Genomic DNA, 27564 nt, shown 5'->3' on the forward strand with positions numbered 1-27564 from the left:
ACTCTTGGCAAAAATAAGTTTCTACAGGAACAGGGCCCAAAGAATTATTTCTTCAAAAACAGGATAGATCACAGCAATCATGATGGCACTTCTTTTTTTAAAAAAAATCTACATTGCAAACCACAGAGGGCTCAATAAACTCACAAAAAGCTAGATCTCTGTGAGTAACAAAACAGTGAGAAAGGGCAATAACAAGGGCCTGTGGCATAGCCAGACACACCTACTCAGGACATTTTCAAATATAACACAAACCTGATTTTTTTTCAGGTGATATACAGCTCTGCTTTGAGAGCTGTATGCAAATTTGCATTTTCAATTGCACTTGCAATTGCTTTTGCAATTTCGTTTCCACATGCTGAGAATCCAACTGAAGCCAAGACAGTTCCTCTCACTAAACTAACTTGCATAGATGGATGCATTTTTACAAGTAAAACTGCATTATTTTAAGAATTGAACTTTTTTTTTGCTGTAATGCCATTAGGAACAACCACGGTACTGCATATTTTTCCATCTTAGAACACCTCCCTGACCAAACCCCCACCCTCAAAAAATAAATTGTGTAGGAGATTCACAGCAATGCTTCCTGAATATTGCTTTGATTATTTAGGAATGGTTTTAATATTATCACTCGTTATTTTTTGGAGATTGATGCATGCTTAAAAACTGGACAAGAAAACAGAAGAAGAAACCCATATAATAAACTGAGGTTTAGTGGTCAGCACCTTTTTTTCACCACTAAGGTGAACTTTATGGAATATTAAAGTGTCTGCCTGAAGCTGTGCTTATATAAGGGATATAGGACACTCATATATATGTCACACATGATTTTAAAACTATGAAACATTGCAAAGTATGAGGCTGGATCTTCGTTTATTCATTTGTCTTTGGTGCTTCAACGGGCAATTTCTTTACAATCCAGGATTTTAATTTTTCTATTTCAATTCTGTTCATCTCATGATAGAGGTTTGGAAAAGTATGAAGTGATGCTGATACTCCCAGAGACTTTAACATCTTGTTGGTCTCTTCACCCCATGAGTACAGAACTAGATCATCAGCAGTTCCATGGCACTGAAATAATTCTGGAAGAGCATTTTCATTTCTTTTCAAAGCCTAGATGGAAAGGAGACACTATAAGACATACTGCCAAAAATTGTAAAAGAATATTTACAATTACATGGTGACACTTATAGTACTTACTGATCTACATTTTAAGGGTCGTATTGTGCTATCTTCACAGAAGTAAACAAGGAAATACTGGAAAAAAACTGCCCTTCAGATTCCAATACAATAACTCCTGACAAATGATAGGGTTTCCTATAAGGTCTATACCCTCTCCAAATGAGAGAAACAGAAAAAATTCATGACAGCAAATGGATGTCAGAATATTATAATGAATCACACATTTTCAAAGAATAGGTATGCTTACACAGACTCTTAAACAATTGAGGGTAACTAGTAAAGCATTTCATTTGTTAATCTCCTTCTACACTTTAACACTGTACTGTCTGTGCAAGAAAGCGCAATAAAACATTATTTAAAGACAGTTATAAAAGCCTTGCTTTCCTAATATTCTGATGATCTATTTCCCAGAAATGGCATAAGTTTAGAATATGAACCAACTGCCTCGGATGTAGAAACATGTACATTGAATTTAATCACCATGTTTTCCATGTAGCTAAGCTGGTTTTCTGTAATATCTACTACACACTCACCTGGTAAACAGCAGAGTCTTTATTGAGGAAACTAGACAAGGCAAAGACTCCTGCCAGATCCTGATGAAACCTATATGCCAAATGCATTGCCATTCCACCTCCCATCGAAAAGCCTCCTGGGATGCAACAAAAGAAACAAAGATTGGATTTTTCTATGTCTTTGTAACCCAATGTAAAATTTATTATCTTCAGATTAGTTTCTTTTATACACAATGCAACAAAAAAAAAGGTAAATATGCAACAAATAAATTATTTTAGAATTACAGAATCATTTACGTTGGAAAAGATCTCTAAGATCATCACCTACGACCTAACACCACCTTGTCAATTAAACCATTGCACCACGTTCCACATTGAGTCATTTCTTGAACACCTCCAGGGAAAGTGACTCCAGCACCTCCCTGGACAGCCTATTCCAAAGTTTAACAACCTTTCTGTGAAGAAATTCCTTCTGACGTCCAACCTGAACCTTATGTGGTATAGCTTGAGGTTTAAATCAAGGCATGAAGCAATTAAGACACTGGATAGCTAAAGCAATGCTGAAGTTTCATTACTGACAGAGGACAAAAAGGAAAGGCCAAAGTGCCATTTCTTCAGAAGCCATTTGTGAAAGGTTCCTACCAGGTAGCTGAATACATACTCGTACATACTCTGACATTAAGGAAGTAAAACTCTGTGAACAGGTAATTCTCAAGTTATTTCTCCCCTAGGCTAGCAGCATTCACACATGGAAGCTCTCTATTGTACATAATGAGCATTCACATTAAACTAGCACTGAGGATATTTTTGTTGTTATACCTTGGGATATATAATAAATAGGGAAAAAATGCAATGTACTCCCCCTGAGCTCTAACAGGATCTCTGAATTGATATCTTCTGTGATCCATATGTCTCTTCAACTACACTAATTCCTTACCCTCAGGGTAAGATAATTTCTCAGGGATGATTCTTATATGACAAACGCTTATTCATTAAGAAAGAAATCCAGACTACCACATTACTTCACAAGGACATAGTACACAGGCCTTTATATTGACTGCATCCAGATAATGACTAGAGTGGTTTCCTTTATTTTCTTATGCACAATCTGGTCACTTATTTAATTTCCTTTTGATCATTCTGAAGAATGCTGTCATCCCTATACCCCAAAAGAAGCACTTGTACTCCAAGAGATCATTTTGCATTTGCTTACAAATAAATACAGACAATGCTCTGTCAACATATAAAATGAAGTCCATTTTAAGTATTTCAGATTACAGGAAGAAAAGCTGCATTGAAAAGTCATTACTAGTTTGTAAATGATTTAATCTTAAAATTTTGTACCCAGTTAGTCACAATCTGGCACACCGTCTGCAATTACTCACCAGCAGTCTTTGACAATGCAGTCACCTTCTGTTTAGAAGAATATTAGGTAATGGTTCTTTCATGTGGCTCATACTACTACAAGAAAATGCAATACAAGGGACTAGGTCTTTGAATTTGATTTGCATTTGCACCTGAAGTTTATCACCTGATACCACAACAATCTCTCAGTAAATGCCATACGGCAAATGCTTCAAAAACAATTTGAGTAAGCACTTATAGATGCAGACTATTTTTTTAATTACAAGAACCATTTCAGTATCTGTTTGACATAACATAAAAGACATTCTCAGTCTAGAACTTCTACAAGAATTCAAATTTTGGATGAAGGAAAAATAAGAGGCAGATACTACACAAAACAAACTTAAGAAATGACGGAATGTAAACAAAACAAAAGTACATGTATACAGATGATCTCAGCATGAAGAATACATAAACTGTACAGCATTGCTAAGCAGATTGTGTCAGGAGTGTTAGACAAGATCAAAATGACACAGCAACATTTCATCCTTAGATGGGCAGAACACTGCAAGGTCTTCACCAATCTACTTCCAAGACAAAGACTGTGCACAGAAGTTCAGAGTTCGCCAGTAGCTTTTAAATTTAAAAGTACATTCACTCTCAGTTTTCCCCTCACAGCTATTTTAATAAACTATGATTAATGCTTCACAAAAGTTAAACAGGGTTAGCTGACAATGCTCAGGATGACAGCTCAGGAAAGCACCTAACTCTTTGTGTTAACTTCCCTGACTCACAAAGGAGGTTTTTGTGTAGACTAATAGGGGAGCACATGCAAAAGACTCAATTATGTAAAATACTCCCAGTTGCAGAGAAAGTTCACTCAAGGATGCATTTATGACCTCAAATCTGCTCTAGTGCTGATTTTTAGATAATACCCCTCTTCAATAAGAAGAAAGCTGCTTGTGACTCACCTTGATAGCTGAGAAAGATCTGCTGAAAGCACACTTCCAAATTAAAGAATTTGAATCAGAAGGAAACTCCTATGCAATACTTTATTAAAACTAAAACATTATTTTCTGGAATATAATCTGTAACTAAATTCAGGTAATCTCAGGCACAGCATGATGTAACACAATGTGAACAGAAACTGAACTTCTCATACAGAATTTATTGCTGATTGAATAAAACAGAAACCTTCACCACAGCTGCCATTTTTCACTGATAAAATATTCATTTCAGAGTTTGTAAATGGCCTTAGGAGCCTTTTAAAAAAAACTCCAGCTCACTTTTGCAAAAGATCTTGATTTGTATTAATTTGCTTCCCATTTGTATTTGTCTGAAATAATAATCTGGTCCATGATGACACTTGAACATTACATGGGATTCAGGAAATGAAATATTTACTTAGTGCCAAACTTTGGCTTCATTTGTTTATTTGTAGTTTGTCTAACAATGTCTGTGTTTGCACCTCAGAAAAAATTAACTTTATTATCTAGCACAAAGGCTTATTCTGTATCTCCTGTCCTGTATATACAAGAGAATGCTAAAAACTTCTCCTCCATGCATCACTTTAGTGGCTGCAATGAGCTATTCCTGAATTCAGAAAGTTCTTTAGGTGCTCAGCCTGCTTTAGAGAAAAAACAGCTCTCTAGCACACACAGGTTTGACATTGCCAAGTGCATCCTGAATCATATGGATCTGACTGTAAAATGCCTCAGCCCATTTGTCAAATAATCAGGAAAATCACTTTTTCATTCTTTTCAGTAAAACTCTAAACATGTGCTCAAAGCTGCTTGCCATACTAGAAATCACAGACATGGGAAAAAATAGTTATGAATCATATCTAGTGCACAGATTTTGAAGAGAAAAAGGAACAGGAGAAGCTAAATCTCAGACTTCGATGAGATTAGAATTTGGACTTGGGTGTTGGGGTGCAATTTGGGGTGTTTGTTTTAAGCAATATTTCCTCATTAGTTTCTCTGTAGCAGTTATTCTTCATCTTCCCTGCATTTCTTCACATTTGTCAGTACAGTAACAAAGTGGCAAGAGATGAATCCTCCAGCACACAGTGCCTGTGCTAGCACAGCACAAGACAAACACTGTTCTGTTGTATAAGGGTACACCAGCACAGTTAGAAATTGTCTTGGCCTGTTCTGTTATTTTTTACAATATATTACATACTCTTGCCTCCTTTTCATTCCATTCTCACAGCATTTTTCAGTTTCAATTTCTCCCTTTTTAGTATCTCAACTTAGAGTTGCTTTAATCAGTTTGTTATCAGGAATTTCTCCCCAAAGCTACATTCCAGTTTACTTTCCCCTCTCCCTAGGGACTTTGTGATTTACCTTCTATTAATGGTAACAGCACAACCTTGTTCTACACATCATCTGTAAAGAAGCTGACTTTCTGTTTTGACCTTCCATTTTCATCAATGAATGGAAGTATTATATACATTTAACAGTGTTCACAAATGAATATCAGCAAAAAGTACAAATGCCAGTGGAACAGCAAATTCCCTTCTCCACAGAACTCCCTGAACACTGCTCCTGTGTTAAGTGCTCAAACATGTACTTTGTCTCAAGTGAATTTCCTCACAGCAGTGATTTCTCCTTTTAATCTCTTCATGAAACTTCATCAAACAAAACCCTTGCACACCAGCAGAACGGCAATGAACGGTTTCCACCTTTGATAGCCTTGTAATTCTGGTTGTTACTCAGTCTTTACAAGAACAGCAAACTGCAGAGCCTTTACAAGAACAAAGGCAACTTCCCTTGAGTGGCTCAGCCACTTGCTCTTGTTAGGAACATGAATCAATTTACTCCCCAACTTTCTCACCAGTCAAAAGACATTTTGAAAGCTTATTTAAGTGGTATGAGTTTTACCATTTTCTTTTAAAAACAAGTGGACAGTTGTTTCTAACATATCAACTCACAGTAAAACCAGAACCAGTTACACTTTTATTTTCAACTATTACAGGTAATAGAGAAGAACACAACATGTGTACCTAAGGGGTTGTAATTTTTAGCACTGGAAGGAAAATAAAATCCATGAAAAGTCTCAAATCAACTTTTATTAAGATGTTACTCTGCCAATCTATGGCTTGCCTCATTTACCCAGTGTGTTTTCTTGGCTGTTTCTAGAGAGGATGACAGCACTGCCCTGCTGTAACTCTTACCTGTCATTTTTACAGTCAGTATAACTGCACAACATGGGAAAAAGGAAGAATATTTGTTACTTTAAGCTCACAGTACTTGTTACTCTATACTGAATCACAGAAAATGGAAAATGGCTCTCTAAAGCAAAGAGTAGTGAAGCACAGAAACAGGTTGTTGTTCTGCAGAGCTGTGAACCTGTTAGCAGAGATCATTCAGAAGTCAGAAAAGCAATGGTAAGCCGAAACGGGGCTGAGCCTGCACTGGCATATGACAATGGAATAGCAAATGTTGTTGTCACTCTTCTACAATTCTGCTGGCACAACTGTGAAGAAAATACAGGTTAATTTGTACCCTGTGGCATGTCTGCACAACTCTCAAGCATTCTAAAAGCCCATTCATCCATTTAATTTTGCACTGAATTCAGGCATTTATTAAAGGTGAGTAAGGACATATTTTGAACAGAGTTCCTAGAAAGTCTGAAAATATCAGAACTTGATTCACTTTATAATTATTCTCTTACTGAAGTGATGACCACATCGTGATTGAATTGTTTCTGAGTTTACAGCTGTGAGTCTTATTTACTCCTAATCTATGCTGTCATTTGCTAAACCTGTCATTCACCATATGGAGAATGTGTCACCTTTCAGTGTCTTTAGATACATTAATATGGACACTATCAAATGCTGGGAAACAAAATAACAAATAATGGACTACTCTTGGTTAAAATTAGCATTGTAGCTACTACTGAAAGACTTATGAAGGGGTAGAAAGATTAACTTGTTAATGTCTCTTTTTACTTCCTGATGTGTGAGCTAGAGTAGCAGAGATCCAAAAGAGAAACATGTTCAGTTCAGATAAAAAAAAAAAACCAAACCAAGAGAAGCAAACATTTATCCCAAAGTATAAATGCAAGGCAAATTTACACTGTTGCACAGAAAATTAATAAAATATTGCAGGTATTATGGGGCAGATGGACTAACAGTAGTGCTTTGAGCCCAGCATCTCAGGTCCAATTTAGATAGACTAAAAAGCCATGTAATGGGAGGTACAGAGAGAGAGAACTCATTTGAACTGCAGAGACAAACAGCAAAAAGATCCATGAATTTACTCCGTAAGAACAAGGAACAAGACAGTAAGCACCTCTTAATGGAAGACAATGTCCTACTAAAAAATACAGAAGATACAAGACAGGATGAGTGACAGCAAAAAGCTTAGAAGCCAAAACCATAAAATTACAAGATTGTGGGTGAAATAGTTTGCTCAACACTTTAACGATTTATTGTTGGAAGTTTTTATCTTCATGTATTTATAGGATCTGCTCTCTGGGGTGTCAAAGCCAAGATATTCCCCCCACCCCCATCCCATTCTCACACACACTGAGAAAGAAGGAAATGCTAATATTTACAAGAAGCACAGAGCTTTCATGGTGCTTCCACCGTGGTTCAGTAGCTATGTAAGAAGTCTAGCAATAAACAAAAAGTGGTTGTGTGTGTCGTGTTATTGTTACAGCACAAGGGGTCAGGAATCATGCATGTGTTCTTTGGCATTCAGTCAAACCTACAGGACTGTTATGGAAAGTTTATTTTCACTGGCTGCTTACACGAGTGACTACAGGTGGCAGAGACCAACGCGCTTGGATCAGCACTTCTGCACTACACAAAAAGTGACCTGTGAAAGCAGGAAAGCAGTGCTAAATTAAGAACAAAAAAAGAACAAAAAGACTGCCTTTCACCAAAGTGTAGTTAACTACAGTGAGCCCTATCAAAATGCTCAAAAAACAAGAGGGACATTTCTTTCAAGAGCTTCTAACATATTCTTGAATAAGACTCTTGAAATCTTAAACACAAATCTTATTTTACAATGCACTATCACTATGGAAGCATTTAAAAAAACCAAAACAACAGAACAACCAACACAAGAAAAAAACAAACAAAACCACCACCACCTTAAAAACCAACTTAGCTCTAGATAGAAAAAGCAATTACTGTCCCACACTTTAAACTGTGGCTTGTCTGGCCCATTTAGCAATGAATTCAGCCATTTATAAAGAAGAAATACATCCTGTTTTTAACTAAAGGATACTATCAAAACTCCAAGTGCCAAAATTTGACTAAATTTATAACACTCTTTTATCTCCAAAGTCAATATAAACCTACTTACAGGACTATTTACAAGGCATGCTTTAGCCAGGAAGGCCAGTAAGAGTAACTCAACAAGAATGTCTGGCTAAAAACTAAGTGCCATTATCAAATTCTGGGGATTATATAATTATTTTTTTGAATAATTATGTATTGCTGTTAGTCTCCTTTCCTTCCTCCTCCCAAGGTAAGGGGAAACAAAACTTAATCAGAAGTCAACTTCCTTCAAAACACTTGAGTTAAAAGGAAAGCAACTCATGAAACTGTTAGAAGATAGGAATGGGTAGATGAGCCATGTCACAAAATTAATAGGGATGTTTTAAAAATAATACTTCCTTTAGATTCAGTAAACTAAGTAATTTATTTCTTTAGAAGTAGATTCACAGAGCAGCTGTTAAAAGCAAGGCTGCACCAGCATTTTTGTTGATAAAGAAGAGAGGAGTGGCACTGTACAACCTGGACTCCATCCTCATCTTTAGAGTTCTGATCTGCAAGCAGTCATTTGTGAACTTCAGAGGTATTGAAGCAAACAATGCAGGCTATAATTTCTTTCAGAGAAAATGCTTTCACTGTCCCACTCTGCTGAGCCTTGTGGAAAGTCTGAATGGTTCAAGAAGGGGAAATCATCCCCCAGAACACCAGGGCTTCTAATTTTCCATGTTTGAGAACCCACTGCTGCTCCCTGTCTCTTCCCACTCACTCACCTTTGCACAGTGCTCTCTCAGATCTTGCCTTCTTATCCCACACCTGTGAGCTGTCAGCAGCTGCCCACCTTCCTTCTTGCCTAACACCTCGCTCACCCTCATCCAACAATATCTGACACTCACCCTCAGCCTCAGTAATTTCTAGTCTTCTATTCCATATAAAACCATAACCTTCAATCTTGTTACACTCCTCATAGTAATTTTGTTTTCTTTCCAGTCATTAAAACTCCCACTTACTACAAAATGGTCACTCAACCCAATTCTCCTTCAAGCCTTTAAGGGGGATTTCATTCCCTCTAAGTACCTTCATACGACTGCTCTGCTTTTTGGTTTCTCTGACCTTCCCTAAAACGGTCTGCTCTTCAGAGACTCCTAAGTTCTCCAATTGCTTCTCTCAACTATTTTGTCTCTGTTTCTCATAATGATTTATGTACCAGTATTCCCACTATGCATCTGCAACATGACTCAACAGCACTGAATGCACTATGGATTCATAGCAAAATTTCACCTGGTTTCCCCTGCTATAAATGTCTTATTTTTCCCTTTACCTCACAAAGGCTGCCTCCTCCAACTCCATGGTATCAGCAGTGACAAACCCACTGTTTGCACATCACCTGTTACCTTAGGCCTCATCTTCTTGTATCAGATGGATATTCCTGACATTTTCAAAGAGAAATCTAAAAAGATCTGATAGAACTGAATTATCTGATATTCTAAGCAAGTAACCATACCTTCCATTATCTCCCACACACCAATCTCTTAAACTCAAAAAAAATTCAGGCCACACATTTCTCCTTTTCAAGTGGACATTACAGTTTGGTGCAGACATATTGAATTGACCTTATATTTTCTTTTGATCAAAAAACACAGAATGGTTTGGGCTGGAAAAAACTCTAAAGGTCATTTGGTTCCAACCCCCCGCCATGGGCAAGAAGTCCTTCCACTAGACCAAGTTCCTCAAGAATCAATGTATCCTTGAACACTTCTGGGGATGGAAATCCTCAGCCTCTCTGGGCAATCTGTTCCAGTGTGTCACCACCCTCAAAGTAATTAATTTCTTTCTAATATCTAATCTAAACCTAAACTCTTTCAGTCTAAAGCCATTTCACCTTGTCCTATCATTACATGGCCTTCTAAAAAGTCCCTCCCCAGCTTTCTTGTGGCCCTCTTTAGGTATTGGAAGGTGCCACAAGATCTCCCCAGAGCCTTCTGCCCTCCAGGCTGAATACTATAAATCTGCAGAGTGCCTTTACAAAAGTCCTAATTTCCTGTAAGAAAGAATGACAGAAGATGGGCAATTATTTGCACAAAATCCTATCTAAGACGATTAATGCCACTTCTAGGCACACAGACCTCAGAGGATCTCTAAGCTTCATTCTTCACTGCATCACACACTGGTTAATCATCAAAAACAGAGCAGAAAAGGCACAAAGTTCTTGTGGAAGAACACTTAATCTTGTACAGCCACAAGTGATACAATTTTCCACTACCAAGTTTCTTATGCATCCGCACGAGCCCCCCTCTGTGCTTTGGACAAAGTAACTCAGGGCTGCCTTATTTTGCTTCTTGCATAAATATTGGACTCAACCACAAGGATGTATGCCTGTAGTCTCTGTCAGGTGGGGAAACAGAGCTCTCAACAGTGACAAAACAAGTACAGTTATTTCTGGTTTATATGTGAGGAATGCAAACACATGAAGATGGGGACTTCCAAAGAATCTACGGGATGAAACACTCAGTGCATGCCAACTTCCTTACTCTGCTTATGACTTGGAAAACAACCTTCATACTTTGCAGTCTGGATAGTTCTATTTTTGAAGACTACAGAGGAAAGGAAAACAGCCTAGTAGCACACTGGATCTGTACACAGAGCATCTCCCAGTTCGCTCAATAGCAAAGCACCTGCACTGTTCCAGCTGCTTCCAAGCCAGCAGGTGTAACAACACAGGAAAGACAGATCAAAGGGAATCTGCTGACAGCCATCCAAAACAATGCACTCTGCAGCCAGGGCAATGAGCCAGAAAGGGAAAGCAAGCAAAGGGCTTCACAGAGCAACATGGGGGTGGACCAGGAAAACACAACAGGCTGAATGGTGGTGGCTTGACCATGCAAGAATTTGATGGCATGACTCAGTTGGACATAAGATAAGATCCCACTTTAAGAGTTTTTTCCCCAACCTGAAATAGTTTGTGGTCTAGAGATAGGACAGGGAGCCAAGGACTTGAGAATTCTCATTCCCTGTCTACCATAGGCTATTTCATCACCTTTAACTCCTGTGCCTCAATATCCCACCATCTATTTCACTGAAGTACTGTGGAAGTTATTGGAAATTTGTGGAAAGAGAAATAAAGATAGACACATGAACTTTTACAGCTAATACTTCATTTGTTATCAAACGTTAACATTTAGTGCTATGTAACATGCACATTTTTCCTGCATGAATTAATTTAACCCAAAATGATTAGAGCAGTAAGGAAAAGTTCATGATTATTTATATACTACATCTCCATTCTCCAAAATGCACGTCATTTTTGGAAAGTGTACTTTTCCACCCTTGAAAAGGGCTTAAAGGAAATAGTAAAACTATGTACTTCTCAAAGTAAATCACTGCCTGCTCTATTTTAAATAATGATTATAAATGACTGTTGACAATAAAAACAGTTTTACATTTTGAGGATAATGCTTACAGTTAGCCACACTCCCCACCTGATATGGGTTTAAATAAGGATTCAGTATTGTTGAGAATTGGCTACTGAAAAGGCTGCTTAGCAGTTTCAAGTCATACTCATGATCCTTCAGGATAGGGTAAATTCAAAGAAGATGATCTTCAAACCATTAAAAACCCATTAGAATAAACACATGATAAATAAATCTCTTACCTACGAGTATCCTGTTCTTGGCAATGCCATTCTTAACCTCATCGTTGATCAGGTCGGTAAGACCCTGGCACATGGAATCAATGCTTTCAATGTGTTCAGGACAGTCATTACAGATCTTATACCTGTCAAACCACACATTGGAAAAGGCTCCTTTCATAGGTGTATATGGCCTGGAGTGGTAGAAGGAAAGAAAAGAAATGATTAACCAAGCACAGGATCAAAAGCTTTGAAGTTACATAATAAATTAAAAAAAAAATCAGTATATCTCCAGCAAAGGAGAGAATAAACCTCTGTGAGGTCTAACTCTATTTACATCCAGTCCTACTTGCATTTCCTTGCATTGAAGTCATTGTCCTTCAAGAATGAAGCCAGCATTTGGAAGCTATGCAAAATGCAATTTCCAGCCAGTTCAATATTAAGGCTGGTTAAGTCAGCTAAGCATTTTAAATCTTAAACCCGTCAAGAGGTTCTTAATCCTAAACAAAGTTAGGGTTGAAATCCATGCTGGAACACAACAAACTGAAGTAACTTCCAAACAAGACAGCTTTGCAGGAGCTAACTTTATGGAATTCAATTGCCTAATTCCTGACAAAAGTGACAGGGGATGGGTATTATGAACCTCTAGGTATTAAAAAATCCTGCCAATTTTTCTTTTTGTCAAATAAATACAGCCATCCTCATCTTAATGGCGCAGGTATCTCATAAACATAACTGAAAGAAATGCCATGTGCTGGTGCACAAAAAGAGATATGATACTCCCCACCACAATACTGTGTTGCAATGTTATTTTAAGTGCATCAACAGGCTGCCCAAACCTTAAATAATCATGAAACCTTCAATTCAAAGAAGTCTTTTCTTTGGTTTTAAATAAAGATGATTAATAGAGCCCTGAAATCCCAAGAAAGGTGATCTAATTGCCTTGCAATGGCTCTACAAAATATTACAAAACATACTGCTATGAGATCGATCATCTCAAACAAAGCCCCTTGAAACCCTTATTTGCAATGTTCATCCACGGGAAATTCTTCATTTTTACTTAAGCTTAGATCGGATTACAATCATCGTCCACAAAACAGACAGCTTTTGAAACATTTCTGGATAGGAACACACTGAAAATGCTGAAGTTGACTTCTGTGCTGTCTCTGGAATTTTTTCAATACCAGGATTAAACAAAACCACAACTAAACTAAAATGAGAAAGCCATTAATTCAGTTATTCTTAATGAAGGAACAAATCCTGCCTTTATTAACACCAGAGAGGCTTCACATATGTAAACAGCTCTAAACCAGTACTGCCACTAGGATGAGTGTTCAAGATAATATGATTTACACTATTTGGTCATAAAAGTAAAAAACGAGACAACGTAGGTTTTATTCTGCCTGCTGTCACGAACACACACCAAAAAAAAGAGTCCATGGCTTAAAAAGTTGGTAAGAAAAACATACTGAAAGAGGCAACAAACAGCAACAGATTGGTACAAACAGAAACTCCACAGGTTCATCTTTTTCAGCAGAGCTACATGGTACCTAAAATGTACTATGATTGAAAGTGCCATAGATGGTCAAGTGCCTTAAGTAACCCCTCATTCCCTCAATTCAAAACAAACTGTATACTTAAGCACCAGAATTTTAAAAATTGAGCTATTAGTTTTCAAGGTAGCCCTTACTTGTCTATTAAAAAGTTAACTCCAAAATTAAAGGAAATTCAGTGGAAATATCTTGTATACCCAGCAACCTAAAGTTATGTTTAAAAAATAGTATTAAAACGTTTTTGCTCTTTTATTGTCTTCTCTTTAGAATTCCGTCTCCAGGATCCTTCCCAAATGAATTGATCAACACCTAAGGAATAAGATTACAAATATGTAATTCACAAAAGTCAGTTTCTAAGAGGAGACATTCCAGTCAAATCTATCAAGAGCAGAATCAACTTCCAGTTTCTGGAAGTCACTTGGACAATGTGATGTACAATAGATGAAATGCCTGGGCATACTGCATTTAATCCATGATTTTAGCTTCCCTCAAACACTTTTGCATCAATCCTGGTTAAAATGCTTAGCAGCCAGAGTGCTTCATTTTCTAGTAAAGTCAGAGTACCTAATATTTGTGTAAGAAAAGATGTGAAAGGTTTTAGTATTACTACAGCAAGTTGACCTGTATTTATTATTACAGCATGTTGATGTCCAGGATTTATATGAAACAAAGATACATAAATATATTGCATTACAGCAATTTACTTTTACATTCCATAAATATTAAAACATGTTTCCCCACAACTAAATGACAAGATCACGACATTTAAAACAGGCCAAAATTCACTGTAAGATTATAGTACTTGATCAGACGTTGAAACTCTGGACTTCTACCTGCTGTCTTTGCAAATTCTTCACAAGACAGATGAAAGACCAAAGTCTTTCAAGCCCACAGGAAGAGACCCTGCTACAAATAGACAAGTGGCTTTCAGCTGCCTCAAAAACATCCCTGCAAGCACTCTTGATTTCTCAGAAATGCATTAAAAATAACCTTTACATAAAGCTGAGAAGTAAGATTCTTTTAATGGTTCACCCAACTGGCACATCTGTTTTAGTCATTCACCTTTTTCTTTAAATAATCCCTTTATTAGCTGGCATACTACAACTCAGACATTACCACGGTAAACAAATATGTTTGGCATGGAACCATATGTACAGCTCCAAGAATACAGCACCAAATTTTTCATACAATTAAACCACAAAAAAAACATCCCTATGTTACAGTGACATGAGAAGCTGGACTGAAATATGTAAGAGCAAAAAAAAAAATAGAGTGGAGTGGAAACTCCATCCAACAAGATCAACATGGTCAGTTAAGGACAATGTCAGACCCAGTAATCAGCTTTAAGTTTGGAAATTTTTTTTCTTTCTTAAGTTTAATTAAAACTCATACCATCTATGCCTTACTTGTTTTATTCTCTTTTAAAAGTGATACTAGAAATAAAGCTCTATGTCTCTAATACTGTGTGCTACTGAAAGTGGGAATGAAAACATAAAGTCCTCGAAGTTGTGTGGGCATTTGGTTTTAGGGAGTGTGTGTGAGTATGTTTTGCTTGTTCTGGAGCACATAAAAGATTCAAATCCATATAAGAAAATAAGAATCAAGAATCATCTCTCTGGGTAGATCCAGCTTCCAAACTTGTGTCCATTTTTAAGAGACAGTTGAAAGAAAGTTCAATTTGTACGAATTTCTCTCGTAATATGTAAAAGGAGAATGGACAGGAAAGGAGACATGGTTAATATCAAACATCATTTATAAAACCATGGGAATTAGGAGGATTAGAATCTTTAAAATGTTTACCAAATTCCCAAATCACTCAAAATCATATTTTCTGATTACTTTATAGCTCCTATTTGTAAGAGTATTGTTGCATTAGAGTGTTGTCTCAAGACCCTACACAATACTTCAATGTCTTAAAAGGAAAATATATCCTGCAGTATCTTTGTATGTACTTATCATCCTTTCCATCTCAGAAGTAATTTTCACTGCTGATTTCACTGCAAAGTTTCAAAGCAATTCATATCACTACAGATTTTACAAACTCAAGGCAGATTAGCCTCTGCTGACCTGAGTTCTGTAGTAATTAAGAAAACATGATGAAAGTAGCAGCAACACCATCTATTTCCACCTTTCTGATGCATGAATATATCCTCTAGACCTTCTTACTCATGTTTAGAATTCTGCCAGCTAGTCTGAAATTATCTTAACAGAAGTGGAGATCAACCCAATGATGCTACACAAGGTTCAAATTCAGATCTCAAGCCACGGCAAATTCCATCTCCAAAATGATGCTATTAGCACAGTGATTCACATAAAACTACAGGTGGTTTTGTTCATTACCCCGTAAATCACTGTTCAACATTTTCAGTTAGAAGACAAGCCAGCAGTTCTAGCTGCTATAAATAAGAGTGGGAAGACAGCACATTGACAAATGGCAAATATTCTTCCCCCAAGTCTTTCTCCTGATGCACAATTGTATCACTGCCTTCACGCTCAGCACCATGACCAGCCTGCATCAGCAGACACATAAACCCAGACCACTGGTGCTGGCTTCCAGGCTTCCAGACAGAACTTCCCGAAATTTCAGACAGAACTGGAAATTTAGAGTGAAGTTGGGCTTTGAGATTAAAATAAAGACAAAGATAAAAAATTGCTGAAATACTCAACTTTTTTTGCTCCTCAAACTCATCTCCTCTCAGTTAGGGTCTCTCAGATTGTAATGTTGTCTTTCAGAAGACTGTGCACCCCTCTGAAAAAATCTACAGGGCACCACAGTAGTTCTACACTGCTCTGGTGTGACTCCAGCTGGAGAGCTACATCCAATCCTGGAATCCTCAGAACAGGAAAGACATGGACCTGTTGGAGCAGGTCCAGAGGAGGGCCACAAAGATCAGATCACCTCTCCCCACAAGGAAAGGCTGAGAGTTGGCTTTGTTCAGCCTGGAGGAGATAAGGCTGCAGGGAGACCTTATTGAAGCCTTCAAGGGCCTACAAGGAAGATGGGAACACACTTTTTAGTGGGACCTGTTGCAATAGGACAAGGGGGAATGACTTTCAATTTAAAGCGGTTGGATTTAGACAACATACATAGAAGAGTAATTTTTACAATAAGGGTGCTGAAACACCAACACAGGTTACACAGAGGTGGTACCTACCCCTGGAAACATTTAAGGACGGGTTGGATGGGATTCCAAGCAACATGATGTCTCTGCTCATTGTTGGGGGGGGTTAAACGAGAAGACCTTGAAAGGGCCTTTCCAATCCAAAATACTTAGTGGTTCTAAAAGCATGTCTTAACTCTCTTAAAGCTGATGGCAGGTTTTTTGAATGACAGCAAGTTACTCCCTAATCCCAAACTCTTTTACAACATAATGTCACTGCTGAATTTCAGTACTACATTTCAATAGAAAATTTAGGTCCAAAATATGCTTTTTCGCACTGTCTGCTTGAAGCAGAAAGCAAATTTTTTCAGAAATGGGGAGGAAAGCAGAGAATCCAGCTAACCAAATAAGAAGTGTAAATCAGAAACTCTAATCCAAGGCAGCTCTTGTGTTAAAACTGAGGGTCAATGTATCTTAACAATGAAGCTTTGTAGTATGGTAACCGAGCATATGATGTCTCCAAAATTCAAGCAGCTTTAAATTAGAATTATACTTAAAAAAAAAAATTACCAGAAGGAAGGTAAGAGTCATCCCCACGAGGAGCAATTTTGGCTCTTCTCCAGAAAAGGCTGTGCCTGTTCACTCAACCACATGCAAATGGTTTTGATAGAGTTGTTCTGGATGCCCATGGTCTGAAATGAGAGCTGACTGAGCTGATACAGAACAGTTACCTGAAGAAATACTATGCTGACAGCTTTTGTTACTTGAGACAAATCTTATTCATTCAAGACAAAGGGAGCTGCAATAGAGTCTGGCATAAAACTCAGTGGGAGAAATTAAGTTTGCATCTGTTTCTTTGTTTCTGTTGGTTTGCTGGTTTGGTTTTGTTGTTTGGGAGCCTTCTTTTGGAGAGGGTGGTGTAAATTCTGGGATTGGTACTAATCAGAGGACAGCAATGATTTTATGGTTGAAAAGACCATAAAAGACCTGTAAAACACATTGCCAGTTCCTCAGCAACCAATAGTGGATGCCTTATAAATTCACTGAAAGAAAGTGGCAAGAGGCAAACCAGGGTCCAATCTGCATCAGTTCTCCATTATGGGGTCTGAAAGGCAGTCTGAGATTCAAAGTGACATCTTTCACAATCTGGTGGCAAACAACACTGGGATGGATGAATGACACTAGCTAAGCACAGAAACCCTTGAAAAGACAGTAAAGCAAGAGCACAGAATGGCACACAACTTAGAAATCCACAACTGCTTGCTGGAAGGGTGATATAAAAACCACTGTCTCCAATTCTTCTGTACTGGAAAATGGTTGAGAGAAGAAAAACAAGAGGAAGGATGCCTAACAGCACGATCTAGTAAAAGGGATTAGAAATCCAAAATTATTTCCATCATGTTCTAATTTGTTTTCCCCAAGCATGATGACAGTTATCTCTGACAAGTGTTTAGTGCATCCCATGTGCTATTTAGCATCTGATGTCACCATTAGATATATGCAGTTTTACTCACCTAATTCCAAAATAGAAATAAAAGGAAAACACAAAGTTTATCCAAGCATACTTCAAGCATTATTATGCAGAACACACTGAATTTCTAGTTAAAGGAGATGAAAGAACCACCCCATGATTCCAGCCCAAACCTTTCCCATTTCTCCCCCAAGCTCCCACCTTCAAAAAAGACTCCTTTGTGTTAAATTTATGAATGAGGTTAGGGCTTACAAAAGTCAAGGATTAATAACACTTGCTTGAGCCAAAAACAGTACGATAGGCCCTGTGCACGCTCCCCTCCAATCCATCTCAAGTCCGAGCTGCAGTACCCCTGCTGCTTTTCCAATCCGAGGCCTCTCACAGGCAGAGGCTGCCAGTGGAGCTGAGTGGTGCCAAACTGTCTGGTGGTTTTGTGATAGAGCCAGATGGGGACTATGGTGAGATGAAGCTCATTTCCACTCATGAGCTGAGCAAAGATGTGAATTTAGGTGAAAAGATGGAGTAATGGGCCTTTTAGTCCTTACCAGCCACATAAAGATAATGGAAATTAGAATAAATTGGGACCCCCCCCATCCCAGACAACAAGTTCTGCAGAGACTTACATCCCACAGAAAGGTTTGTTGAGTGAAAGTCAAAAAGGTCCATAAAACAGCCAAAACAGTACTTATAGTTGATTTTCTGACTTGCAAAAGAGGACTGTCAGAATGGAATGCAAGACAATGCAAAGAATCTTTGGCCTAGATTTTTTCAGGGAATTATAGAAGGCAAGGTATATGTATTAAAACAAGCAGAGCCTAAAGGGTTTTAAATTTACCACGTTAGCTCCTGCAATGCCAATTTAAACTATCACTTTCTATTAAAAAAATAAAAGTTTAAATTGGGTGGTATTCAGTTCTGATTTAGAAACTCAATAGAAACCTAATGTTTAAGTCACAGTTGTAGCAGCTGAAACAGTATTTAAAGTTGTAGGCATCCTGACCCAAATAAAAAGGGAAAAAGGAAACCCTTTCCTTTAAAACTATTAGTGTAGACGTGGCTTTAGGGATTGCATCAGCTACTAGGGCTCCAATTTGAGCTTGTTTTTTTTTAAAGATATATATTAGCATTACAATGGAGAGAAAATAGAATTCTGTTATGTTTAACAAGTTTAATCCATGTGCAGAAGCACTAATCTTGACAGAAAACTAGATACAGTTAAAACAAGTTCTCTACTCATTTTTAAGTATCTCAGTAGACTACATTATGGGGAAAAAACCCAACCAAATCTCCAAGCAATGTCTAAAATTCTTAATTTGTAAAACAAAATTTGCATACCCCAGGTAAATGCACTTAATTTCCAAACATATTCCAAATTCAGGTGTCAGTACTCTCACTACATCACATCAAGCCTTCGAATCCACATGTTTTTCCATTTTTATCTAAGCATGTTTTTTACCATATGTGGTTTACTCTGTATTTTTGCAAGCTTTTATTTTTTAACTGTAAATTTCACTATCCACATTCTGTTATTTTTGCTCAGGAAACAACCAAATATGAGACTCATTGCACTTTCCAATGTGATGTGGGATAAGTGAGACAAAATGCTGCAAGCGCTGCGTACCCAGGGGCATCAGGTGATGGCTCTATGTACAAACTCTGAATATCACACCAATATCATTAAAGAAAAGTGAATCTCTTTTATAAAAAGAAGTAACTTTTTACAGAGACCTATATGGAAGAGTAAAAAACAGTTATATAAAATGTAGTTCAGTAACATTCCACTTCTTTTACCCATAATCTTCTCTAGTGTTTGCTGAAATCAATGCTAGTGAAGCCAAAGAACGTATTTCAGAATTCTTCCCGATTATATGCTGGACTGTTTTACCAAAATAATTTTCAAATACATTGACTCTTGAATCAAAACATGTCTGAACCTCTGATGCTGTACAAATTAAAAATATGCATGTTTCAGCACCTGGGATAAAATCTAAGCTAAACAAGTATAACCCAAATCCTTCTTTCACAAAAAACCCCCAAAAAGTTCAACGTTGTGCTGAAAAATGTGAATTCCACTGCTTTTCAAAACTCTTGAACAGAAAGAGTTGAGTTGCCATGTTGAACAGGCATGAAGAATGTATAAGACCATATCTATGGATCTATCAACAGAATAATTTTCATTAAAAATGTGAAGAGGTATTCCTCACCTGCAGTTTATCCTGCCAAAGCCCCTAGCTTTGCAGTTATGTCATCAAACCTGCTTTTACTGGCATAACTACTTTGACAGAGAACATTCAATGTGCATGTGCACAGTTATCCTGGAAAAGACAGGAACTCAGAGCATGAAGTACATTAACAGTACTTTGCCAGAAGAGCACATTAGCCAATCCTAGGAGGGTGCTGCCAAGCTTCAAGCTTTTCTTTGGTTTCATCATCAGCACAAGAACCTGCAGGCAAGTTTTGCACTGACAGTGCAGTGGCAGGTTAGAGACCCACAGAGGCTCTCTCTCAGCAGCCTGACTTTCAGCCAGCACATTCCTCAGCCTCTACGTGGGCAAAAAACCTGGTTTCAGAATCTTCTCAGCAGATCTGCCTGCCCATAACCACCCAGCTATAGGTGTCATTAACAAGGATGATGAATTCCTCCCCTGCTGCCAGAAACATTTTGAATTCTTATCAAAACACATATGTATATAAATATACACAAACATAAAACCAACATATATATTCAAGTTTAATTACTTTAATGTCTGCCATTCAAGTTTGGAAGTCCTAGGCCTTGCTTTTATTTTCTGTGAAAGAAAGGAAGACAATTGTTACAAAACCATTTCAAAAAAAGCATAGTGTGGTTTGTCTTTGAATACAAAAACAATATGAAATAGGTCTGTAAATGCTTTGTTATTTTGGTTTCAACCAATGACATGTATCATCACAAACTTCAACACTGCTGCAAACAGTGGCAAACAGTGCTTAGGAGCATCTGTTTTATTTTACTGTGTCAGCTAGGGCTGTTTATCAACAACAGAGGGCTGTACAAAAGAGTGCTTTGCCAGTTAAAAAGAAACAGTGTTGGTATTTTATATTCTTAGAATATACAACTTCTCTGTTTTGCTAAAAGCCACTTCTGAATCAGCTCATGCATGACTTTACCTGTTCTAGAAAAGAACAAGAGTAACCTCAACTTTAAAAAAGAGTAAAAGAGAGCGAAATAAACTGTGTATTCACAACAACAGTATCTTGCCATCTGTTTACCAAAGTACTAAAATTTGAAGTCATAAGATAAAAACAAATTCCTTCATTTAAGTCAAGAGATCTTGCTGGTTTCATAATTCATACATCATTCACATCTGTAGTTACCCAAAGAAACCAGAACAAATAAGAAAAGGACTGGACCTCAGAAGTGCAGTGGGATGGAAAAGTGAAGCACTGGCCCAGCAGATGTGGTCTGAGGCCTCTGGCCTCATACAACATAGGGAGGAAAATAATTTTCCAGGGGAGCAACTCCTGCATTTGCCCAGTTCTGCTGTGCTGATAGAGAAGCAGAGGAGCCCCTCAGCATGTGTGGTGTGCTGCAGATAACTTTAGCATCGCTTTAGCCTGTCCTCAGTGAAGTATCAAGCACATTTTTTACAGAAAATGGGATTCACTCCCTGCTAACCCAGAACACAGCCTTCAAAGGCTTGTAGCCTTTCAAAGGCCCCACTCACAGGCTTGATTTTTCTGTAATACAGTGAGTACATTCACATCGCAATCTCTCAGTTGCTTTTCCTGCCTAAGTAGACCATAAAAAATACATGGTCAAGGAAGAAGAGGTTTTTTTCATGTATTAGTGAGTGCCAGACAAAATCTGCTATTATATTTGTTTATACCCTCCAAGAATTGTTTTCTGACTTTGAAACCTCTGTACCTCAAAAGTCTGTGTCACCATTTCCTTTTCTGTTCAGCATTCATCTGCACTTATGCACAAATTCAGAAAGAAACTCAACACCACTACCTTTCAAGGAAACATTTTCCTAACTTAAGAGTCACAGATACCTTAAAAAAATTGCATTAAGAAAAACCAAACACATCTGAAATTTAGTATTATAGATTTAACATATGTTACATACATAATATATGTAAATAATTATATATTCTACATTTAATATTATCTTTGGATAGCTAAGTAGGGGGGTAGGTGTCCAACTTTTAGCCTCTAGGTTTGACTACAAAAACTTTCAAATTCCTACAGGAAAAAAAATTTATCTGTATTTCCATCTACCACTGAACACACAGTGTCATTTAATGTCATTAAATTCATTAAAGTCATTTAAGACTTAAGTTTACAGAAAATGTTGAACTAAATTCTCTTTGAAATAGCTGGGTCAGAATTCAAACAAGAAGCAAAGTGAATTTCTGAATTCCAAGTCCTTTCTCCAGGAGCTGAGGATCTTTGACATCCTACTTGCCAAAAAGACTGACCACCTTCAGTACTGAAACCTGGAATTAAATATAACATCGTATTTTAATAGTTGGTATATGGGAGTTATTATGGGTAGGATTGTGATCTGGATCATGACTCTCTACCGCTACTACAACACACACTGCAGGATCATCTGCTATTTCTATGAAGGAAATGGAAAGCTGCTATGAGGACAATACCCAAATTTCAACTAGAGGCTATGACTTCTGGGAACAATTTAGAGTCTTAAACACTTAAAATCACAGTTCCTGGACAGCAATGCATGGTTGAGCTTCAGTTTTGTCAAAAAGCATACACATGAGAAAAGAAAGAGTTGTTAAGACAATCTGTACCAATACCCAGAACTGTATTTTACAGCACTGGAACAGGAGAATTTAATTCTACAGTTGCAATATATTAAATGGTACCTGGCAGGGGCCGTTGGGTAAATTACTTTTATGTGTTGGAATGCCATGTCTTGATTCAAAATTTGTTTTATCCATGCTCTTGCTCCTTGGCCAGTATCACCTGTATCACACAGAAGAGTACAAGAATTAGTTTGTGCATTTAGCAAGAAAATTATACAATGTCAATATACTTTGGATTGACTTAATTTCAAATTATGAAGCTAATACACTAAAATGCTAAAAAAGAACTTTCTAGAACAACTTCATTCCCCTTGCCAATGGACTCAAAACTTTCTAGAAAAAGACTACTTAAGAGATCCCACAACATAAGTTTAATCAATACTTTACTACATTCAATGACTCAAGTATTTCCCAAGCAGACACAAGGCCTTATCTCTTACTTACAGTTTACCATATTTGCTCTTAAGCGCTAAACAAAAATCTTGATGAACATCTAAAAAGTGAGGTAAAAAAACTGTTGTTCCCCTTAGAAAAGTTAATTTTACTAGAGAATTTTATGTTAACCCACTTCAGAAGCCAGTAAAGAAGATCTTCTCATTTAATTATGCTAACATTGCACACAGATTTTAAGGGAAAAAGACAATTTGTAAAGCGATAGGTTCAGTTAAAATATCTAGCAGACTCTTAAAAAAACCTTAACCACACAGTTCTGTTTGAAAACTAGTTGAGATCCACTTCCAGTCTGTTTTTTTCCTGGTCTTCCTAATGCAGCCTATGGCAAAAAACCCCTGCAGACTGAAGTACTATGAACAGGATGAATTCTTCTGTAGACAGTATTTGCTCCTTTTAAACAAATACACATATATACACCAGACAGTGTCTCCAGCTTGTCTTTGCACCACTGGTATCTTCAGTCATAACTTCACTGTCACTCCTCTGAAGAGCAGAGTCCTCACTGTAACACAATACTTCAATCTTAAGGAAACCAGTCCATCAAGGAATATAGTTTACAGTAGGAAGGATGTTCAACCTAAAAAATTGAGTGGGGGCTCAGCAAACCGGAGTTTCACTACTCCCACTCATGCCATAGGACTTCAGTCTTGCTTGAAGTTGAGGTTCCCACATATTATTAATTCAAATTGCTAATATTCTCTATTATTTTAGCTCAAGTTGTTTGGTTTGACTTTAGAACTCACCCCATTTTTTCAATAAAATGGTCAACCCAAAAGAAAAAAATTTCACTGTCCTTAACCAGGCACACTATGTGGGCTCATCTGAACAATGCCACATGTATATACCAATTAATTGTTAAAATGACTATAATTCCCCAATGGAGAAAATCTGCTCTTAAGCACTCTAACAAAATTCACAAACATAATTAATGTATCTTCAAAATTAAAATAGAAGGCAAGAAGGATTCGAATCAAGTAATTTTCTTCCTGTTAAGCACAATTAGCATAACTAGAACTAACTGTTCTTTGACCTAAACAGTCCACATGACAAATAAAAAACAGGGTTGTAAAACACAAATCTTACCCTGTGCTAAGTTAAACAGTAAAATCAAAGTTACCTCCTTAACTGGATGCTTCAGAACACACTCCCACAAGCACTTTGCTTATCCAAGTACAGTAGTCTGAAGTCCAAATATACACCTCTGATTCTTCACAGATACTCTTGCCATACAAGTGTTTCCTCAAGACTGTTGTCACCTCACTTATAAACAACATACCTTAGGGAGGCTTGAACTAACATTTTTCCCCCTATACACTGCTTATTGTTTTCAGTTAGAAAGCCAAGGTCTAGGCCTTGGTCAGAATGAACTCTCAGGTAAATCAACCAACTCCCTGAATGATTACACAGTTGGGACTTAGGTCTTTACAAATTCCTTAACGATGTAGGATAAAACATTATTCTATTATTTATTCTCACCTCTTAAACCTTGCAAAGATCTGCAGAAACATTTACTGTTATTGAAGACAATTTGTCCATGAAAAGGTCACAGAAAACTCAGTAAGAGAAAATTTAACTGTGACCTTGTGTATGTCAAGAACCATCACGGTCCAAATGCTACTCCAACATGTGAGCACTTGTATGCTCAGATAATGTATTTTGATTTGCTAGGAACAGAACTTGGAGGAGAGGGAGGAAAAGAGGAGACTGTGACATCAAACAAAATCCAATAGACCTCCTGAAATGCTAGTCTTTCAGTGTTATATGTTCTGAAAAAAACAAGCAAATCATGGGTGATTCTGTTTTGAGTCAGTTCACAAACTGAAAAAGACTGATGGCAGTTATACTAGCTTCTTCTTTGTCCTCAAGTAAAATATTACTTTCTTTTCTTTCAAATATAGTTTGCATTTCCAAGTTTTCTTTGTGTGCAAAGTTTAAATTTAACGTGTAACATGTAGAGTGGATATTAGGAAAAATTTGTTCACCAAAAGAGCTTTCAAGCACTGGAACAGGCTGCCCAGGAAAGTCACTGAGTCACCATCCCTGGAGGTATTTAAAAGATGTGTAGATGTGGCACTTAAGGACATGGTTTAGTAGTGGACTTGGCAGCATTTGGTTAATAGTTGGACTCGATGTTCTAAAAGGTCTTTTCCAGCCTATGATTCTGTGCTTGTTACAACACGCAAAGTTGTAATCCTCAGCCTAAAAAGCTATTACATAGTTGCTATGTCCATTTGCCTTCCCTGCCAAGCTACCAAAGGGAACCTCTACCTAAATCTGATGTACAGTACCTGGACTGTTCTAATATTTTCCCATACTATTTTGAACTTACATTCTGCACTTGTTATAGTTTGTCTAGAGCAAGTATTATGTACAAAATGGATTAATGCCATTTGACTGCCACTTTCCATCACACGTGCTGTACAAAGGTTTACAACTCAGGTTTACAGGTTCACAGAAACAGCACTTCTGTTTTAAATTCTATTCAGTGAAGCTGCTAGAAACCAAATAAAGCCATCCCATTACAAACATTATGAACAAAATCATATTTTTTAAAAAAAGAAAAATTGTAGAGTAGTTTAACCACATGTGGAATCAACCTCTAACCATAATCTTCCCTTACTCCTCCAACATTAGAGAAAATTATTTCCTCAAGCATTACAGCACTAGCATTAAAAAGAGAGCTGAACACAGAAACTCTTTCACTTTCATTCTTTTACTCACAGAACTTTTAAAAAGCAAAATTAAACTAGATTATAAAAAATGAAACTAATTTAGTATGGATATACATCTTTGTTAAACTAAACAGAAGCTAAAAGCAAAAGTAAGCAACAGACAGGGAAAGTGTTGAGCATCATGTTGCCATATGCACATGGACAGCTCAGTAGCACTGATTCTCAAGGTCTGGATCTAGTAAACATTTTTTTTAAATGTCATGTGGACCCTGTCATTTAGCTCATTAGAAGTAACTTTTAAGGAATTAAACCCAAGGAAACACATGCCCCGTCCTGCCCCCAGACCAGTCACTGCTGTAGGTAACTCAGCTGCAGAGGGTGGCCATGAAGCCAGTCTGGACATGGACAGGGCCCTTCTGAACAGTAGGAAGTCGGGAAATGAACACTAGTTTTTAAAGGGTGCCAACATCGTACTCATGCCGATTCTAAAACAGCATGAACCACTTTAACTGTGAAATTCACCCTCTGAATGTGGCTACCCTCTGAGAAGGGCAATTCAGGGAGCAACAGGACTGGAGGAAGCAGCACGAAATGGTTTTTCACGCAGAGGGAGGCTGGGCACTGGAGCAGGCCCCCAGGGAAGCGGTCAGAGCACCAGCACTGACAGAGCTCTGGCAGCCTTTGGACAGTGCTCCCAGGCACACGGGGTGACTCTCGGGGTGTCCTGTGCAGGGCCTGGAGCTGTCAAGATCCCGATGTGCCCCTTCCACTTGAGCGTGTCCTGGGATCCCCCGGAACGCGTGTGCTCTCACGGCAGCCGGTCCCTGCGGGCCCTCTCGGGCACCCGCACACGGCTCTGCCGCCCGCCGCTCCTCTGCGGGGCCGAGCCGGGGGACGGGGCCGCCCCAAAGCCTGCCCCAGCCCTGCGGCCGCCGCGGCCACCCCGTCCCGCCCCGTTCCCGCAGCACCGGGGGCCGACCCTGCCCGCTTCGCCCGCTTCACCCGCTCCCTTCCCTCCCGGGCAGGGAGGGACGGAGGCACCTGAGCCGTGCAGGAAGATGAGGGAGGCGGTGTGCCTGCCCGTGGGGGACACCACGCTCCGCTTCAGCGCGGCGGGCGCCGCCATGGCCAGCGCTCTCCTCCTCCTCCGGGCCAGCCCAGCTCGTTCCGGGCCTGCGATCGCCCTGTCTCCGCCCCCCGCGCCTCTTGTGGGGCGCCCGGGCTGTGCTGGCACCGAGCTCGGGCAGTTCTGTCCCTGGAGGGTGCGCTGGGCTGGCAGTGCTTGTGTACAGCGGTGTTTAGCGGTGCCCTGTGACCGGGGCCGGCCCGTCCCTTGGGTGTCACGCGTGAGCGAGAGAAAACCCCGCGGGCCTGTGCCCCGCTGGATTCTCTCCTTTTATTCGAATAAAATTGCGGGACTCCTCTGTCTCCTTTTTGGACATAAAGCTCTGCGTTGGTGGGATTTCCTGACGCACGTGTGTCAGCTGCGGCTCACCGGGAGCAGCTCTCCAGGGCGAGGCCTGGCTGCAGCAGAGCCCAGGGAAGCTCTGGTGGCTCCTTCGAGCTGCCGCAGAGAGCGAAGGAGCCGCAAGGAGCACCATGGAAAAGGTCCCGCAGACAT

General features: G+C 38.6%; 1 protein-coding gene across 2 annotated transcripts; it reads right to left on the reverse strand.

Moving 5' to 3' along the window:
* Positions 1 to 853: 853 nt before the first annotated feature.
* LYPLAL1 (lysophospholipase like 1) lies at positions 854 to 27236 on the reverse strand. 2 transcript variants are annotated; one of them, XM_033056314.2, is made up of 6 exons: positions 26985 to 27070; positions 22879 to 22978; positions 20752 to 20801; positions 11912 to 12081; positions 1713 to 1828; positions 854 to 1110 (listed from the first exon to the last, which is right to left on the reverse strand). In XM_033056314.2, the coding sequence occupies exons 2-6, from the start codon at positions 22951 to 22953 to the stop codon at positions 871 to 873; spliced, it is 651 nt and encodes a 216-aa protein (XP_032912205.1). In that variant the 5' UTR covers positions 22954 to 22978; positions 26985 to 27070; the 3' UTR covers positions 854 to 870. The 2 variants fall into 2 exon arrangements, with proteins under 2 accessions (XP_032912205.1, XP_032912206.1); XM_033056315.2 differs by lacking the exon at positions 20752 to 20801 and having other exon boundaries at positions 26985 to 27236.
* Positions 27237 to 27564: the final 328 nt, after the last annotated feature.

Source organism: Catharus ustulatus, chromosome 3, assembly GCF_009819885.2.
Source record: "Catharus ustulatus isolate bCatUst1 chromosome 3, bCatUst1.pri.v2, whole genome shotgun sequence".
NCBI classification, from domain to species: Eukaryota; Metazoa; Chordata; class Aves; order Passeriformes; family Turdidae; genus Catharus; species Catharus ustulatus.

Coding starts and splice junctions, on each gene's coding strand:
- LYPLAL1 (XM_033056315.2), bottom strand. CDS start 27,069: ATGGCGGCGCCCGCCGCGCTGAAGCGGAGCGTGGTGTCCCCCACGGGC. Junction 12,082..22,878: donor TACCCAACGGCCCCTGCCAG/GTACCATTTAAT, acceptor CTACCACTCCAG/GCCATATACACCTATGAAAG. Junction 1,111..1,712: donor AAGACTCTGCTGTTTACCAG/GTGAGTGTGTAG, acceptor CTTTCCATCTAG/GCTTTGAAAAGAAATGAAAA.